At 40.8% G+C, this 17733-nt stretch overlaps 2 protein-coding genes and 1 long non-coding RNA gene across 4 annotated transcripts; 2 read left to right on the top strand and 1 right to left on the bottom strand.

Annotated features, from left to right (window-relative positions):
* Positions 1–528: 528 nt before the first annotated feature.
* Positions 529–5646, bottom strand: LOC130742763 (pre-mRNA-splicing factor 38-like). 2 transcript variants are annotated; one of them, XM_057594862.1, is made up of 7 exons: positions 5205–5642; positions 4995–5079; positions 3390–3480; positions 2799–2928; positions 2634–2704; positions 1725–1877; positions 529–800 (listed from the first exon to the last, which is right to left on the bottom strand). In XM_057594862.1, exons 3-6 carry the CDS (start codon positions 3407–3409, stop codon positions 1856–1858), a joined length of 243 nt encoding a protein of 80 aa, XP_057450845.1. In that variant the 5' UTR covers positions 3410–3480; positions 4995–5079; positions 5205–5642; the 3' UTR covers positions 529–800; positions 1725–1855. The 2 variants fall into 2 exon arrangements, with proteins under 2 accessions (XP_057450845.1, XP_057450844.1); XM_057594861.1 differs by lacking the exon at positions 529–800 and having other exon boundaries at positions 821–1877; positions 2799–2899; positions 5205–5646.
* Positions 3684–4152, top strand: LOC130742764 (uncharacterized). The gene is made up of 2 exons (XR_009021266.1): positions 3684–3758; positions 3924–4152. It is a non-coding gene; the product is annotated as an uncharacterized LOC130742764 (long non-coding RNA).
* Positions 5647–7892: 2246 nt separating the features above from the next.
* LOC130744169 (uncharacterized) lies at positions 7893–9338 on the top strand. Its single transcript, XM_057596357.1, has 3 exons — positions 7893–8063; positions 8146–9008; positions 9153–9338. The coding sequence occupies exons 1-3, from the start codon at positions 7988–7990 to the stop codon at positions 9336–9338; spliced, it is 1125 nt and encodes a 374-aa protein (XP_057452340.1). The 5' UTR covers positions 7893–7987.
* Positions 9339–17733: the final 8395 nt, after the last annotated feature.

The following is a 17733-nucleotide window of genomic DNA, read 5'->3' as shown; positions in this document are numbered from 1 at the left end:
AATCATTTAGTCAAAGTTTCAATCCCTAGGCCGTTTGTATAGAAAATGTTTTGTTGGAAGAGATACACCTACTTAATGTGATTGTCAAGCCTCGAGGCTAGGCAAACCAAAGAAAAATCTAATATTTCCGTGGAGTGCAATTAATTGTTATTTTTTATTTTAATGGAAAAAAAAATGATTCATATGATTTATATGAAAGTTGGAAAAGCAATTACTTTCGGGTGATCCATTTTCTTCGAGCCTTGATATTTTGCAAAATTGATTGCTATGACACTACAACACTTTTTGCTTTTGATAAGATTGATTTTAGCAACATGCTAAGTTGTTGCCAAAAATGCATTAACAATCAGTTCATGATTGTTTTCTATAGAGGGCTCATTTTAGGCAAAATATTTTCTTAGAAAACTAAATAGTGCTATGTATTTAATAGTTGGGAGCAATTATTACATGATAATTGTTGCATTTTTCATATAATAGGTTAAATTTTGTCACAATTTTACTACAGAGTATACGAGAAACTGTTGCCAAAAGGAATAGGTAATGCTGGAAAATGAAACTATCGAAAACTGTTGTGTAATGTTTAAAAGATATTTTTCATGTATATAGCTACACTTTTATACTATTGAAGAAAGAAAAAAAATGTTGTAGTGTGAGTTACAAGTGTGGGCCTATGGCCATGATGGAAAGAGATTATTGTTATATATATACTCTACCACAAGTCCTTTATCACGTTTTAGAAGAACGACTCCAAAGCTTGCCCATTCAGTAGCGCCATTCAGACAAGTGGTCCTGACATCCATCTGGTGCAACTCCAAATTAAAATGTGTTACAAAAAATGCTTTAGTAATTCTAAACGAGTCGTGAAAATGTGCACACTGAATTCCCTACCAAATGGTCATTTTGGGATAAGATGTGATTCTTCTCATTCAAAGCACCTCAGATGACCCACTTAGTGATATCACTCTCAGCTCGGACAATAGGTCTACCAATCCTCTTCTAACCTAATATGGTATGATGATCTTAATCACTTTGAATGAGAGTTATCTAAAAACTTGGCAATCTAAGGATCTTATACACTACTAAAAAAAAGCTATTTAGCGAGGGCTAAAATCCGTCGCTAAATAAGCTAAAATCCGTCGCAAAAGATTTACCGACGGAACGTCATCCGCCATGTTTAGGGGTGTCGCTAAAAAATTAACGACGAAAAATTAAATCCGTCGCTATTAGCGACAGAAACTGGTCGTCGCTAACGTATATATTTTCGTCGCTAAATCGCTTACAGGATTACCTCATGAATCCGTCGCTATTTCTGACGGGAGATTACGTCGCTATTTACGACGGAAGTAACTAGCCGTCGCTATTTGCGACGGAACGTAGCAGTCAGTCGCTGTTTGCAACGGATGTGTCCGTCGCTAACTACCTGACATTTTTATATCCATTCCCTCTCTAATTTATCAACGGTAGAGAGGGACAAAATTCGTCGCTAACTTTACCACTGGGTAACTGAAAGAAATTTTTTTCTGTACAATATCAATTCAATAACCAGATAATCAGTCATCATGAAAAAAATATTGTAAAGAAAGAAAAAGAAACCTATCTTTAGCTGGACTATTTACTACATTACTTGAAAGTGATCTCTAGAGCCCTAAATAGTGATAGTGGAACCAAGATGCATTTCAGAACAAACCATGTAGCATCAATGAGACTGAGACATGCATACTCACAAAGAACTTGATGTGCCGTCATCCGCTTCTTAGGGTCTCTTATAAGCATTTTTCGAACAAGGTCCTTTGCACTTTCAGATATGTTTGGCCATGGGTCAGAAACAAAGTCAAGCTCTTCTTTCAAAACTTGCTCAAATATTCCTTGTTCCGTTTCTGATACAAACACCAAATACATAAGGCACTTAATAGTAGGTAATACAGATCATAATCAAAACTAATGCAGTCAACCTCCCTTAATGACTCATACAGTCAAACTCCCTTAATCGCATATCTTCAATAAGACATAGCATATGGGGACAAACAGATCAAAATTGGGGAAACCAGTTGCTGAAACAACCAGGTTGTAGTAGATCAAGAAAATTAAGAATTGAAAAGAGGCAAGATGATGATCCAATAAGTATTAAAAAGGATGAACACAACTCTTCAATACATAAGACCTTGATCATGGCACTATTTATCCATTCAACATAATTGTCTGACCCATCATACTTCTCGCTGCACACTGTTAGTGCAGAGAAACCTGGCAGGGTCATTAAATTTTACTATAGGAAACAGTTCTATACCACAGGTGGCTCTGAATGCCAAAGTGGAAACATAAGTACAACTTTGACAAGTTATATGGTGTGTGTGTGGCTATGAGCAAGTTCAAAAACAGCTTCCAATACAATTCATTCATATCTGCAGATAAGAAAGCTCAGAGTTTTCCTAAAATCATATAATTATAAGAAAACTGTGATTTATTTGAGATTCTAGACCAAGGGGCCAAGATACACCTCCACAAGCAAAAAAAATTGAAAAACAATACGCAAATGTAAAGACTAAAGAATGTAAAAGCTTTTTCAATAACAAGATTCACATCTACATCAATTCATATGAAGTTGTGAAATACTAGCAAGGAAAAAACAGTACCTGTGTCTATGACTATCACGTCTTCTATCCCTATCTCTTTCCCTTGCAGGGCTTCGCCCACGATAATAATCCTGTAAATCATTCAATAATTAAACCAAAATATAAGAACAACTCACTTTCTACATTCTCAAAAATAAGATTTGATTAGGAAATAAAGGGAAGCACCTTCTCATATGCCCTATCTTCAACCTCATCAACAGGCTGGTCATTATCCTCTTTCTCCTCTTCCTCCTCAAAATCTTCTTCAAGTGCACTTCTCCTAGGTTCTAAAGTACTAAGAGATTCAATAGTCCACCTACAGAACATAGAAGACGAAAACTAAACATCTTCACACCACAAAATCACATGTTTGTATTCTATATTCTAAAGCGTCAATTTCACAGTCACAAACGAACCAAGCACTACTCAAAGCAAACAACTCAGTAGACCAATGTTTTATTTTTCTAAGCACGGTAAAGCAACCGGGGAAAATTGCTCAAAGCTCAATTTCAAATGTAAAGGAGATAACTGAGGGCAAGAATTTAATAAAATCACAACTTTAACCCCTACATGCTCCTCGACAGACAAATAGAAGTACATCCCAAAAACAAAAAGAAGCAAAATTGCGACGCTCAGTTTAAGCCTACTTCAACTTTGAATTCTCCAATTAGTGAGAGAAAAAAAGTTATTTCCATCAGTTAAACACTAAACATAAAACATAGTAATGTAAGTAAGTTCTTCACACAAAAGCAAACCAAAATCATCAGAGGCAACTACCTTCTCTTGATACGCGGCATAGCAATATCATAGGAATAATCTTTCGTGAGAAGCTCATCAATGACCTCATCCACATGCGTCAACGAAAACTCTGCAACACCAATAGCAACAAATTAGCTTAACAAGCACACACGCACGATAGATAAAAGCATTTTATTAGTATGTGCTTATACGTGCTATCAACCATCGCATAGCTGATTAAGGATAATTCCATGTGATCCGAAGAGGACAAAGCATTACAAATTGTATTTATACTAAAAAATGCTGAATGTGGTTTTTTTCTTTCTCATAACATTTTTTGGCAGGGAGGAGTCTGCTTGGCATTTGCCGACGAGGTATTATGCTGGCTTTATGGAACAGTCAAAGAAAGTGAGTATTATTTAGACCCCACTATCAACATTGTTTGTCTGTTGCACAAACAAACACATAAGGATGATGAAATGTTTCAGGAATTCCAAATCAAAATACAGTTTGTTATTTGACCAAATGCTTTCATTTTGTCTGTTAGTTAACATGCTTATTTGGTGGTTTCAGACGAAGATTACATTTTGCAGTATGCTCCACCTTCCAACCGATTGGAGCTACTGCAAGCCCAGTCTTGCCCAGATGTAATTACAAGTCATTTGGAGCTACTGCAACCCCCATCTTGACCAAAAAAAAAGGAGCTATTGTGAAAATTGGAAGACCTTGACAGTTATTTAAACAATTCAATATAGCTAAAAAGGGGGAATGAACTCTGGATTTTCCCCTGTAACTTTGATCAGTTCATGAACTTTTGGTATAGGGATACCCTATGTGAGTGCTTAAAGCTGCATTTACATCTTAATAGAAATCTGCAGAAGTTTTTAGTTGGAATATAGTTTCTCATTTTACTGTTTCCAACTTTCTGCTTCCATTTTTCTAAACCCATTTTTGTTTTCCTATGTTTTAGAAGAGAACATGCTACGATAAAAAAATAGGGGGGATAAAAGAAAGGAACAAGCTATTAAGGACATGGAGACACAAAGGTAGGTGAAAACGATAAGAACAATGGTTTGGGTTATGTAAGGATACACAAGGAGAAGGGGAAGATAGATAAGATCTAAGAAAAGTGCAATTATGGTACAGACTGGAGGCTTCACTCCTCTGCCTATTATATAAAAATACAAGGACACAAAACAATAAAACAGCTTAATTACTACTTTGCAAATTTGGATTGTCATTTTGTTAACATACTAGTATATGCTGCTAATATGTTCTGCATGTCAGTATCACTTCCTTTGGCCTATTCTTATGTTCTGCATGTCTCGGTATCTCATTGCTGTGACTTGTGAGTTTAATCTAAGACTATGTTTGCATTGATAAAATACAATGGAGCGAACAAAATAGAACGAAATGGAATGAGATGAGATATGATAAAAGTTTCTTTCCTTTGTTTGAACATTTTATGAACTACATTGCAATCACAACACAAAAGCTAAGTTCAATACACATTATATCAGAACCAGTAAGACGCAAATAAAAAGCACCAAGAATCCTCACATACCTGAAAACCAAACACATAAACAGAAACCATTCGTTCGTTGATTAGAAAGAATTAAAGAGCAAAGAAGAGGAAATACTTACCTGTAATCCTCCTTTTTTATGAACTCGATGACGATTTCCCCATGCTTGTGCCCTAATTGGTTCCTCAAGTTCCCATCATACAGAACTAAATAGAAGGGAAAAGAAAGTAAATATTGAACAACAATAGAAGAGGATTCAGCTAGCATCAGGTTCTACTATGGTCTCACTACCAAAATAAATGGTGAACGGAAGAAGAAGAATTTCAATTACCTGAGAAATTTTCGTTTTCGTTAACCGACGATGGACGATGAGGGTTCACGAGTTTTCCCTTAAGCTTGTGGTGGTTTGCGAGCGACGAGCGGTGGAGAAGGAGAAGGCCGCGGCCATGTGAGAGTCAGACACGCCAAGGGGTTTGAAAGTTGTTGTGTGTGGCTTCGACACACAAGATGAAGGAGGCGTTGGCTGGAGGGTTTGCAAGTGGAGGAGGTGTGCCTTGGAGGCGGCGCAACGGAGGAACAGTGGCAGAGGGAGAGAGAGAGAGCAAGAGAGCGGCTGGGAGTGAGAGAGGGAGAGGGGGGCCTACAGCCGGCGGCGGCTGGGCGTGGGAGGGAGCGGTGGCGGTGCAAGGAAGGTATGCACGGTCGGTGATATGTGAGAGTCGAGAGGTTTCAGATAGGGATTTGGGTTTGGCGCGCCCCACCCCTTAGGCTACGCGCCCCAGCCTTTTTTTTTATTCCAAAACTACCCATCGGTAAATGATATGCCGATGTCAATATACCAATCGGTAAATCATTTACCGTTATTGTTCCTCAGTATGAACACCTTCATCCCATTACCCAGAACAAGAAGAACAATATCGGTTAATCATTAACCGATTCGTATATTTATATCGGTATATCATTTACCGATTGGTAATCTGGCAGTTTGATCACCTTTTCACCATTACTCCTCCCTCCACCAACCCCTCCACCATTACTCCTCCCTCCAACAACCCCCCACCAGCCCCCCATAACTCGCCCAAACTACCTTATTCTACCATTACTCCACTCCTCCCTCACATTTCACCTTCCCACCACCACCACCATCTCCACATTTCCACCACCACCACCACCAACACCACCACCACCAAGGGAAAGCTTTTAACTTCTGGTAAGTGTTGTTAGTTTTGGTACTTTATTTATAGTTAGTTTAAGTAGTTAGTTGTTAGTTTAAGTAGTTAGTTTAGTTAGTTAAGTTGGTAATTTAGGCTGCTGTATCGTGAACTGCATCGGTAAATGAATTTCCGTTAATGTATCGGATTATGATATTCCGTTATAATACCGGAATTTTATTTACCGTTATAGGGTCGGTTATTGATTTACCGTTTTTGTTCCAGGGATGACAGAGTCCTTTTTTTTTTGTGAATCACAATTGATACATGCTGCTGGATTGGAAAATGAGAATCCATAGGAGCAACCATCACTAGTTGAACCTCAGATTATATCTATAGATGTCTCTCATTTGTATCATACTGATCAGGTACTCATTGCACAATTTTTTGCATGTTTTGTTTATGCTTTGTTTATACCTTGTTTTATGCCTTATGCCTTGTTTATCCTGAAACAGCGTTTCCCTTTGAAAGATGATCTTATGAAATGGGTTCGCGACATTTCTATGGCAAATAATTTTGTTTTGGTGACAACAAAGTCTGATAGTGGTGCGAAGGGAAGAAAAGAATATGTCATTCTGGGGTGTGAGAAGCATGGTGCGTATATTCCCTACAGAGAACCGGATCTTGTTGAAGGAACGTCAACACAAAAGACAGGTTGTCCTTTTAGGCTAAAAGGACGACGTACGAAAGATGATAAAGGTTGGTGGTTGAAGGTGAAGGACGGTAGACACATCCATCTCGCAGCTGAGTCACTACTTGGCCACAATTACGCTGGTCGACTGAATAGTGAGGCGAAGGAGGACGTGATAAATCAGGCTAAGACTTGGGTTCCACCTAGAAAGATGTTGGCATCCTTGAAGGAAAAAGATCCTTCAAACCTGACTACCATCCAACAAATTTATGGTGTTTGCAAGCGGTTCAGACAATCCGTTCGTTGGTCACTGACAGAGATACAATACTTGCTGAAGAAGTTGGACGGTGAGAAGTATGTTCACTTCGAACGAAATGAACCCGGATCGGAAGTGATTAGAGATATATTTTGGGCTCATCCGAATGCCGTCAAACTTTTCAACACATTCCCATATGTAGTGATCATGGATTGCACATACAAGACCAGCAAATACAAACTACCCTTGCTCGAGATTGTTGGCCTGACCTCCACGGATAAAACATACTCAATAGCATTCTGTTACATTGGCAGTGAGACCACATATGACTACATTTGGGCATTAGAGTGTATGAAGTCTCTGATTTCCGACCAATCCAGGTTGCCTAGAGTGATTGTGACAGACAGAGATCTTGCCTTATTGAGTGCTGCTTCACAAAGCCTTCCCACCACCACCCATTTATTATGCTTGTGGCACATCAACAAGTGTGTTTTGGCAAAGTGCAAAGAGTATGTTGGCACGGATGATTTTGCTCAAGAGGTTATGGACAAGTGAGCCGAATTGGTAGATGCTCCAACAGTTCCAGAATTTGAAGCTCATTGGATTGAATTGTTTAACATGTGCAAGCATAAACACAAGTTGAAATTTGCCAAGGCATGGACAAATCATGTGATGCATTTTGGAACAACAACAAGTAACAAGTACAAAAATTATGTTATGACTTGTTATATGTATTTCATTTCATAGATTATTACAGTATTAATTCTTACATGTGCGTTGTTGGTTTGCAGGGCTGAAGGTGCACATGCCAGCTTGAAGTTGATGTTGAGGGTGACCTGGCCACATCATGGGATGCGTCGCATAGTTTGACCACCAATCGTCACACTGAGATAGTAGCATCGTTTGAGCACAGTATGAATAAAATTGATCACCTTTTCAAGACCCCTTTCTACACAAATATTAGGGGATTTGTGTCAATCAAATGCCTGAAACTCATTGATGCTGAACTGACAAGAATGCGAGCCTGCGGCGGTAGATGCGATTGCTTATTGAGAGAGACTCATGGACTACCTTGCGGTTGTCAACTTGCAGGTTACCGGTCAACCACTCTCCTCTCAACTACTTCCAATTATTTATATTTGTGATTCAATGTAACATGTCTGTGAACTTGTAGATTATGAGAGGATTCCGTACGAGGCCATTCATCCATTCTGGAAGAGCCTAAGTTGGGAGCATGTACCTGTTGCAGATACTGGCAGCTCAGATATTTGCGGACTAAACCATGGAGAGATGCACCCAGAAGTTGAGGCACTGACACGTTATTTCCATTCTTTGGATACTGGAGGGCAGAGTATGGTAAGGAGGAAGCTTCAAGCGATATATTGTCCTGAAAGGAGTACACTATGTACTCCTGAGCTTCGGATAAAGTCCAACCGCACTCCTAAGTTGAAGGAGAGCAAACAACCCAAGGGTCGAGCAATAGGATCCTTGACTCGTGATCCTTCAGCGTTTGAACTTACTGACAAGAAGATTAAAGAGGAAAAGAAGTCTTCACAACCAGCAAAGAGGAAGAAGCGTGTGAAGAAGTCTGATACAAGCCATTTCATGTGTAACTTTCCAGCCTTTCTCCATCCATATATTGGCACAATTACAGATGTTGAGGATGATGGTAACTGTGGCTATAGATCCATTGCTGCATTAATGGGGCATTCCGCCGGTCAGGACGGTTGGCCTTGGGTTAGGGCTACATTGATACAAGAACTTGAGACCAATGTGTTAATGTATAATAGGATGTGGGGCACAGATGTTGTTTATGGCTTACATGATCGTCTCACTCTTCCTATTGGTGACCCGGCCACCCCTGACAAATGGTTTCAACTGCCAGAGATGGGATACCTTGTTGCCATAAAGTACCAATTAGTTCTCGTATCCTTATCCTCTATGGGTTGTAACACGTACTTTCCACTGATAGGAGCCGGCCCACGAGATGAGCATACTGTTATAGCTATTGGACATGTGATAAATCACTGGGTACAGGTATATTTTGACCAAATACTCTAATATTTTAGTTGCCTAGCTTGTCGATTAATTTTTGTATGTGGAAGTTATCTAATACTAGCTTGTCGATTAATTTTTGTATGTGGAAGTTATCTAATTTTATGGTTATTCTTTAAAATGCAGCTCCAATTAACTCCTGGACATCCTATGCCGACTATTGCTCCCCAGTGGGATTGGCACGCTGATCTTGCCTCCAAATACTGGCGCAACCTATATGGTCCACGTTTAGGCATGTATGATGCACAATTCCAAGCTTGGCTTGGTGCTTTTAGTGGTCATGCGGACTATGTGGACATCACCACAGATTGAATGTTCTTGTATTGTGTAATATTAATTTGTAAACTCTCTGTAATTTGGTAGAATGTGGCCCTTATCACAGGTTGTTGTTAATGATGAAAACCTAGAAATCATCGTAGATTGGCAGGTTCATGCGTGTACTTTTGGTAATGTTAATTTGATGTACTTTTGGTAATGTTAATTTGATGTACTCTTGTCATTTTCATTTTCATTACCCTCCACCACCAATCCTGACATTACTCTCAACCACCAGCCCCAACCACTCTTCTACCATCCACCAGTACACCTTAAATGTTTTGACCGCACTCCTGAGCTATAAATCTATGTTGTGTCTTGCCTCTTCTTCTCACTCTTCATTCCTCATCTTCCTGTCTATTGTGTCTTGACTCTTCTTCTTACTCCTCATTCTACACAATGGAACAAGACCCAAATCCATTCCTCCGCCATTGCAAAGGTCAAAGCAACAACTCTGGCCGCTCTCGTCCTCTCATTCCTGGCCCGGCTGGCGCCATCCAGGCTGCCATGTATGCCCGTAGATCCACCCCTAACACACCACTCATTCCGACCCAGGAAATCGTGAGGCGTGTGCTAGATCATGGATCAACCGAAACCGATCCTGATTTCAACTCACATGCTTGGCTATCAGCCCTGCAAGAGTGGGGAATAGCCACTCCGTTGGGCTCTCTGACAGCGAACGTTGAGAGGGTGGAGAATGTTGTTGCTGTTATCAAATCTTGCACTCCCAATGGGTTTGGAGATGCGAAAGTTACCCTCAAGGTATGTCTTGTCCTTGCTTTTGTAAGGCCTTGTTTTTGGTCCCCCTTGACTAACCGTTCTTATTTACTTCTCAAACGATATCAAAAATTTAGGACCCCACGGGTGCTATTGATGCTAGCATCCATCGCAAGGCCTTTACTCACAGTGAATTTGCGAATGACATAACTGTTGGATCTGTTCTCGTTCTCCAAAAGGTCTGAAACCTAAACATGAAACTTGCTTCATTTTTTGGACAGATAAGCATGGTTTAATTAAAGTATACATTTCACTTGCAGGTTGCTGTGTTTGCAACTAGAGGAACTGTTTGTTATCTTAATATAACATTGCCCAACCTAGTGAAGGTATTCCCAAAAGATTGCGGACCCCATGACTTCATCGATATCACAGAGGAATAATTTTGTTTTCGGTGTTGCTTATGTATGTTTAATTTGGTTGTGTAACCGTTTAACTTATTGTCATGGATTACTACATGCTTTGAATTATTTATGTTGTCTTTGTTTCTGTTTTTTTCATTATAAGAGTCATAATATTAAGACTAAAAATATAACACATGTAAATAAAACGAGGTAAGAGTCATAACATAACATAAAAAGTCCTAACATATACATAACAAGTGTAATAAAATCACTCTCCCCGACCCCGCCCCCTGCGACCTCTAGGTCCACGCGCTCGACCTCCACGAACACCCTCTCCAGGATCACCCTCTCCACGAGCTCTGCCTCCACGAGCTCCGCCTCCACGGGGTCTGCCTCCACGAGCTCTGCCTCCACGAGCTCTGCCTCCCGCAGCTGCGGCTCCTCGAATAGCAGAAAAGGCAACTCCCTGGGTACCAACGAAGGAACTCCGTCGAAAGAGATCGAGCGCCCTCTCCGTGAGGATTCGGGGCTGTGTCCCTGGAGCAAGAGCACCTGGCACCTCCAGGGACTGCTCCAACAACTCCATACCCCTACGTATGGCAGACTGCATAAAAATAATATACAAAAATAATTTCATTAACAAAAATCACAATTGAATGAATAAAAATAAAAAATAATATACAAGTTTAAAATCCAAACTTACCACGGCACTAAGCGCCTCCCTCCTATCCTCAGAGATGATGAACACATGGGACACTCTGCTATACCACCTCATGTAACCCTCCACCGCCTCTTCCGGATATGTAGCAGGTATCCCCTGAGGGCGGAGGTGCGGCTCAAACTCAGCATAGGCGGCATCTGTGGTCTCAGCAAGGGACCCCGTCGTCTGGATCTCAGAGGGGTGTCGAGGGATGTCCTGTATGAAGCCAAACTGGCGCATAACCCGCTCTGGTAGATGTCGGCTCACAGACCGGCCGTAGGGTGTCCTGATGTAGCCGGAATAGAGGGCCCTGGGATCCCGCGGTCGAACATCTCGATGGTCCTCAAAAGGGGTCCATGTGATATCATCCACTGTAAGCTCATCGAGCATGACTCGTCTCTCATCGAGTCCGGAATGCGCGATCCGAGACGTGGACCACCGCTGCGCCCTAGGCTGGTCCTGTGTGTAGCCGGGGACCTCCGTCCTGATAATGACGCTGCTGGATATGTACTCATACGCCCATGACAGCAAGAGGGAGGTGAACCCACCGATCTGCGCTGTCTTCCTGCGGGAAGCACGACTCAGCTGTTCGTACAACGATGCCAGCGCAATCGCACCCCACGCGTACTCCGACACGCGACCGAGGTCCTCAAGCATCCCGATCCAGTAGACAGTAGTGTGGTAACCACCACTCTTGCTGGCAAAGAAGGTGGCACCAAGCTGGTTCACCAACCAGATCCTAGCAGCATCCTCATAGCGTCCCTCTACAATGAAATGAATTAAGTTAACAGTTATTAATAATACGCTAAAAATAAATACAACTTAATAAAGTAATGATTAAGACATACCATCCAGAGCAGACGTGTACATGGCCTTCAGAGTAATGAACCGAATGTTCTGGCCACCCGCCGCCTCAAACTCAACCAGATAATCAGCAACAGATCCTCCCAGGAGCTAGGCGCAGAGCGCTGCAACCTCATCTCGCTCCCCTCTGCCCGGAGTGTAGAACCTCGACCCTGTGGGAAGATGGAGAAGAGCCGACACATCGTCCAGGGTGATAGTCATCTCCCCGAACGGCATGTGGAAGCTACTCGTCTCCTCATGCCATCTCTCAACAAGGGCCAGTATGACAGCTGGGTCTGTCTCCGGTAACCCGCACCAAGGCAGGTGATACAAACCCGTCTGCTGCAGCAGCTGTCGCACATGTGTGTGGGCCTCTGAATCGCCATCACAGGGGAGGTTCCATACCTTCCCCCAACAGTGGCCACCCTCAATGTCCGACGATCCACGTACCGCGGGTCTGTGCGAAGAAGTGCCTGCCACGTCCAAGGAGCCTTGTGGTCAGGATAATGCGCAAGAAGCGAAAGATCCTCAGGCCCCCCGGGAAACGGTGCCACCCTCTGGATGAGGTCGTCATCCGCATCGCCCTGTGCCCCCTCCTCTGGCACCACATCAGCAGCATCAATCTCCTCCTGGAGAATAAGAGGCTCCTCCTCCTCACCACTGGCCTCAGAAGCAGTCTCAGAAGCAGACTCCTCGCCACTGGGCTCCGAAGAAGACTGCTCGCCAGATGTCTCCTCAAGAGGTAACTCAACCATCGGAGAGACCGGAGTAGGATGAGGCTGAGGCTCAGCCGGAGTACCTGACGGAGCTGTAGCAGATGGACCACCTGACGGAGCTGTAGCAGATGGACCACCTGACGGAGCTGTAGCAGACGGACACGGAGACGGAGCCCCGGCCGGAGTAGCAGACGGAGACGGAGACGGGGCCGAAGCCTCAACCGCCTGACTAGCTGCTCGATGGTCGCCGCGCTGCGTAGAAGCATGCAAGCGCTCGTGGCGATCCTCTGCTTCATCGACTGTAGAAGATCGAGACCTCTTCCTCCCGCCCTTCATTCTCCTATGAAAAGCAAACAAATTTAACATCAAATTACAACTTGAACAACTTTAACAGTTACAACTTGTACAAACATCTCTCATATAGCAACAAACATCTCTCATATAGCATCAACACCCTTTCTAATTTGTCAATCTAGATAACTAAAATGCAACATTAAGGAAGTTCCCTAGTTCTAATAAGCCGATACCATCAACACCCTTTCCCAGTGTCATGACACTAAAATATTTGAAAATTTGTACAAAATATTCAGCCCAATAGATGGAGGAAAACTAAAAAAAACTGGCTTAAAAAAACTGGCTTAAACTGGTTTACAATCGAGAAATGTTTTCCCATTACAGAATCGGAAAAACATTTTCCATTACAGAATCGGAAAATGTTTTTCCGATTTTACAGTAACCCAGAACCAGAACTGGAAACGACCCACTCGTGCCCATGACCGTTTCATGCCATTTCAGTCAATAAAACCTACCTCTAATCAATAATCAACTACCCTAGTGTTCAACATTCACCTAATAATCCATCAACTACCTCTAATCATCAATCAATGTGAGATAATCAATAAAAATCAAACTTACCTTTTGAATGTAATGGAATGGGAGTTCCGGTGCTTTGAGGAAGCTTTGATGATGATGGGACCGAAGCTTGGAGTGGTGGAACGCAAGTTTGGGAGAGATTTGAGAGGGAGTGATTTGGGGAGGGAAATGGGTTTTGAAAATTATGTGTTTCAAAACCTATCTGATGCTGTTATATCAATACGAATCGGGAAATGATAAACCGATACGTATCGGCAAATCATTTACCGATATTAATCCGGAGGGTTTCCGGTAATTTCCCCACTTTAAGTTGGGCGGGAAGCCTAAGGACTGGGGTGTTAAACCCAATTCCCTTTCAGATATGAGCGAGCATGAGTGAATGGATTGTTTAAGTGTTTGGATATTTTAACCTAGTAGTGTTTGTAAATTTAAATACATTTATTTCAAAATATATTACAATAAATATCATCTAGTTCAAATGGCTAAGGCCTCTCCTTTTGGAGACAAGACCCAGGTTCGAATCTAGAAGGAAAATTATTCATTTTTAAAAACAATATATTTAGCGACGGAATTTCTGTTAGCTTTCCGTCGCTAACTTCTTATAAAATTTACCGAGGGAATTTGCGACGGGAGGTCATCAGCGACGGCATAAATCCGTCGCCAAATTGCAATATACTCTATCCGTTCCTAATTATAAGACCTAGTTTTAAAATTTTCTAGTTCCTAAATATAAGACCTTTAACAATAATCTAGCAAAAAGTATTCTACTCTTCCATATATAACCCTTACATTAATGGTGTGTTTTCAATTCCAAATTTTTAATTACCACCTACCATTTATTAGTGAGAGAAAATAACAAAGGGTAAATATGGAAGAATGTATGCATTTTTAAAAAACCAACACACTAATTAGACACATTTAATGTTTTATTAATAAGCGCAATTTTTTGTATTAGGTCTTATAATTAGGAACGGAGGAAGTAATATAATAAAATGGAATTAGCGAGGGGAAAATTCCGTCGCTAAATTTTAAAACTGAATGTTCATTTTCAATACGTCGATCCGTCGCATTCCGTCACTAATAGCGACAGATTATTTTCCCTCGCTAAAATCCGTCGGTAAATCACGTTTTCTTAGTAGTGTTATGCTGCAAATATTCAAACAAGGGAAAACTGTTATGGAATAATATTATAGGCCCACAACATTGTTCAATTAGAGAATCCCTTCCTAATTAAGAGAATTGAGATTACTAAGGCCGTCGATGTGGGTGCGGGTCCCGGTTGGGGATGAGGTTGAGGAGGTTATGTTGTGAACGGAGAGATATGCAGACTAGGCCTCCAAGCAAACCAGGTGGTGTTCCCTCCCAATAATTGAGGTTGATTCCCTGCTAACAATTCAAGTGGATATGCTCCTCCCCCTCCTGGCAACATGGGTGCCCCCCTTCCGAGCAATCTTATATGCTCTTCCTAACAACTAATAACCTGATTTTTTTTCAATCAGCTTGATAGAAAATGAAATAGAAGTTCTGTTTAGAAGAAGACGAAAAGATCGAGAGAAACCGAACTTAATTGTTAACCTTTTAGTTTACCAATCAAAAAGTATGAAACGGGAAAATAATATTTCTCGAGACTCTTTTTCTTTGCAAAAACTAGTGAACACACAATTAATGAAAAAAAATGAATCTGGTAACCAAATAGGGCCTATGTAGGTGGTTACCCTCCTCCTACTAACATGGGCATAACTCCCCCTCCTGACATGGCAGTGCCCCTCATAACAGTAGTTATGAGTTATTTTTTTATAGGAAAATGTTAGTTGTTAATAAATTAGTGTTCCTCAGAGTTCGAACCCTTCACCCTTCCAAACCAAACCCTTATGTCTCCTAGCTCTTACCACTTGAGTTAACCTTTAGGAACACGTGCTTATGAGTTATGACCTCTCATAATAACTATGCTGGCTACATGGGAGGGTATCCACCAAATGCACGGTGGTCAAACAATGCTTCGACCACGGACACGCCAAACTGGGATGTGGGAGTTGCAGTTCGTGGGGAATTAAGTGCCATTTTGATAACAAAAGAAAAGAAAAATCAACAGGGCTAAGATGGTTAAACTGAAGCTTGTTTGTAACTTGTAAGGATCGACTTAACTTACTAATCACTGTTTAGAAATTGCAAAATCTCTTGAAAGAGGCTATTAGATGCTTAAACTAAAGGTTGTAAGGATCGATGTTGTGTAGGGTGAACTAGCAAGTCTTTCTCAGGGAAAGAGAGTTTATTACAATTGATTTAACGGCAAATTACATTTATCTCTCATTATGTTTGTTATAATTGCTCTGACATTCCCTCCATTATTTCATCCATTACTAAATATCTTCTAAAGTACCAAAAACAAAATTCTAACCCTTCTTACCGACTTCAAGTTTTATTACATCGATTATTTTATAACATATCTTTTTTAATTTTTCGTCCTTCTCTTTTTATTTATCCCCTTAATTGTAAAAGGTGGTACTACTAGTATTTTAGAAAATATTAAGGCGTGGAAGCATAATTTAAGACTCTAAAAGTTGTCAAATAAGACAGAGCACAAGAACCCAAAGCCAGCCGTTTTATTATTGCATTTAGTTATTGTCGAGTTCGTCTGAAAAGGTCATCAAATTCCTCATCTTGCGTTGTAAAATCCACAGAAGATATCTCTCACTCAATTGACCACAAAAATATTTTGGGAAATGTTATTCAGACCCTCACAGCTATTCAGACACTGATAAATTTGTAAAATCTAAAAAAGCCATTTATAAATTTTTTTCGCTCGACTTTGAAAGTCTGTCACTATAGTACTTTGAAAGTGCGATAGTCACACACTTTCAAAGTGTGATAGTCACACACTTTCAAAGTGCGATAGTCACACACTTTCAAAGTGCGAGCGCAACACATATATTTCTTTTTTTTCCTGTTTAATTTTCGGAAGGAATTTTGAACTGTCACTTATTAGTTAAGATAATATGATCATTCTAAGCTCAAATATGCAGTTAGAATCTCCAAATTCCTACACCTTCTAGTAGTCTCACGATTTTTAAAAATCATCTAATATTAGTTATGTACAAATTTGCAGCAAAACACACTTTAAAAGTGTGTTTACTTCGCACGTTAACAATGCGTTAACTATGCACTTCTAAAGTGCGTTTATTTGCAGGAAAAAAAAAACGACAGAAACAACTCCCTAAAGTTGGATATCTTCAAAAACGACAGAAGATGGAGGTTGTGGTGGTGGTGGTGGCAGCGGCGGCGGTAGCGGCAATGGTGGCGGTGGGTGGTGTTGGGTGGTGGGGGTGGAAGAAAGAGGAAAGAGGTAAGGAGAGATGAGAGAGAAAGAATGTGAAGAGAGTGAGGATTGTTTTATATTTTTTTCATTAAGGACACTTATGACTTTTCATACATTAATGAAGGGTCTGAATAGCTGTTGGGGGGGTCTGAATAACAATTCCCAAATATTTTATGTTGCGTTAGTCTACCAAGTGGTTCAGTTCCCACTTCCCATCTCTAAATTTGATTCTGAATTTCTCTTGCATTTGCACGTATGTCTACATAGACATAATAACATAGTAAAGTCAAATTAAAAAAAAACATAAATTCACACCTCATTCTGAGTGAATAAAATTTGGAGGTAAGAGAAAAGAAAAGAAGAGAGAAAAAGATAATATGTGATAATACAAGACGCCGGTAAAGACGTCAAGAACAGCCAGTAAAGCCGTCATATGTTAGCGGCCATAATTTCCGGCAATTACTATTGCCGTTAAATGTCATATTATGCATTACCATTATAAAGCTACTTTTGGCGGTTTTAAACCTCCAGAAATTAGTTTCATATCTGCCAAAAATGATAAATCCCTTGAAATATTAGTAACTTGTTATGAATAGTTTGGATGACCTTATGTATTTGGGTATATGGGCTACACTAGAAAGTTTGTGGGTTTGGCCCATATGTATCCTCCCCTTGAATTGACCTAGTTCTAGTGCTATAAATAAATGAGGTTGCATCAAGCAGCCACACCTCATTCCACATAACAACTTGTCTCACACTTGCTCCTTTCTTCCCCCCCCCCCTCTCTCTCCCTCTTTACTAATTTTTCAACACGTTATCAGCACGA

This window comes from Lotus japonicus, chromosome 3 (assembly GCF_012489685.1).
Source record: "Lotus japonicus ecotype B-129 chromosome 3, LjGifu_v1.2".
In the NCBI taxonomy this organism is placed as follows: domain Eukaryota; kingdom Viridiplantae; phylum Streptophyta; class Magnoliopsida; order Fabales; family Fabaceae; genus Lotus; species Lotus japonicus.
Note: the sequence above shows the minus strand (reverse complement) of the source record. Positions and strands in the feature narration are given on the sequence as shown.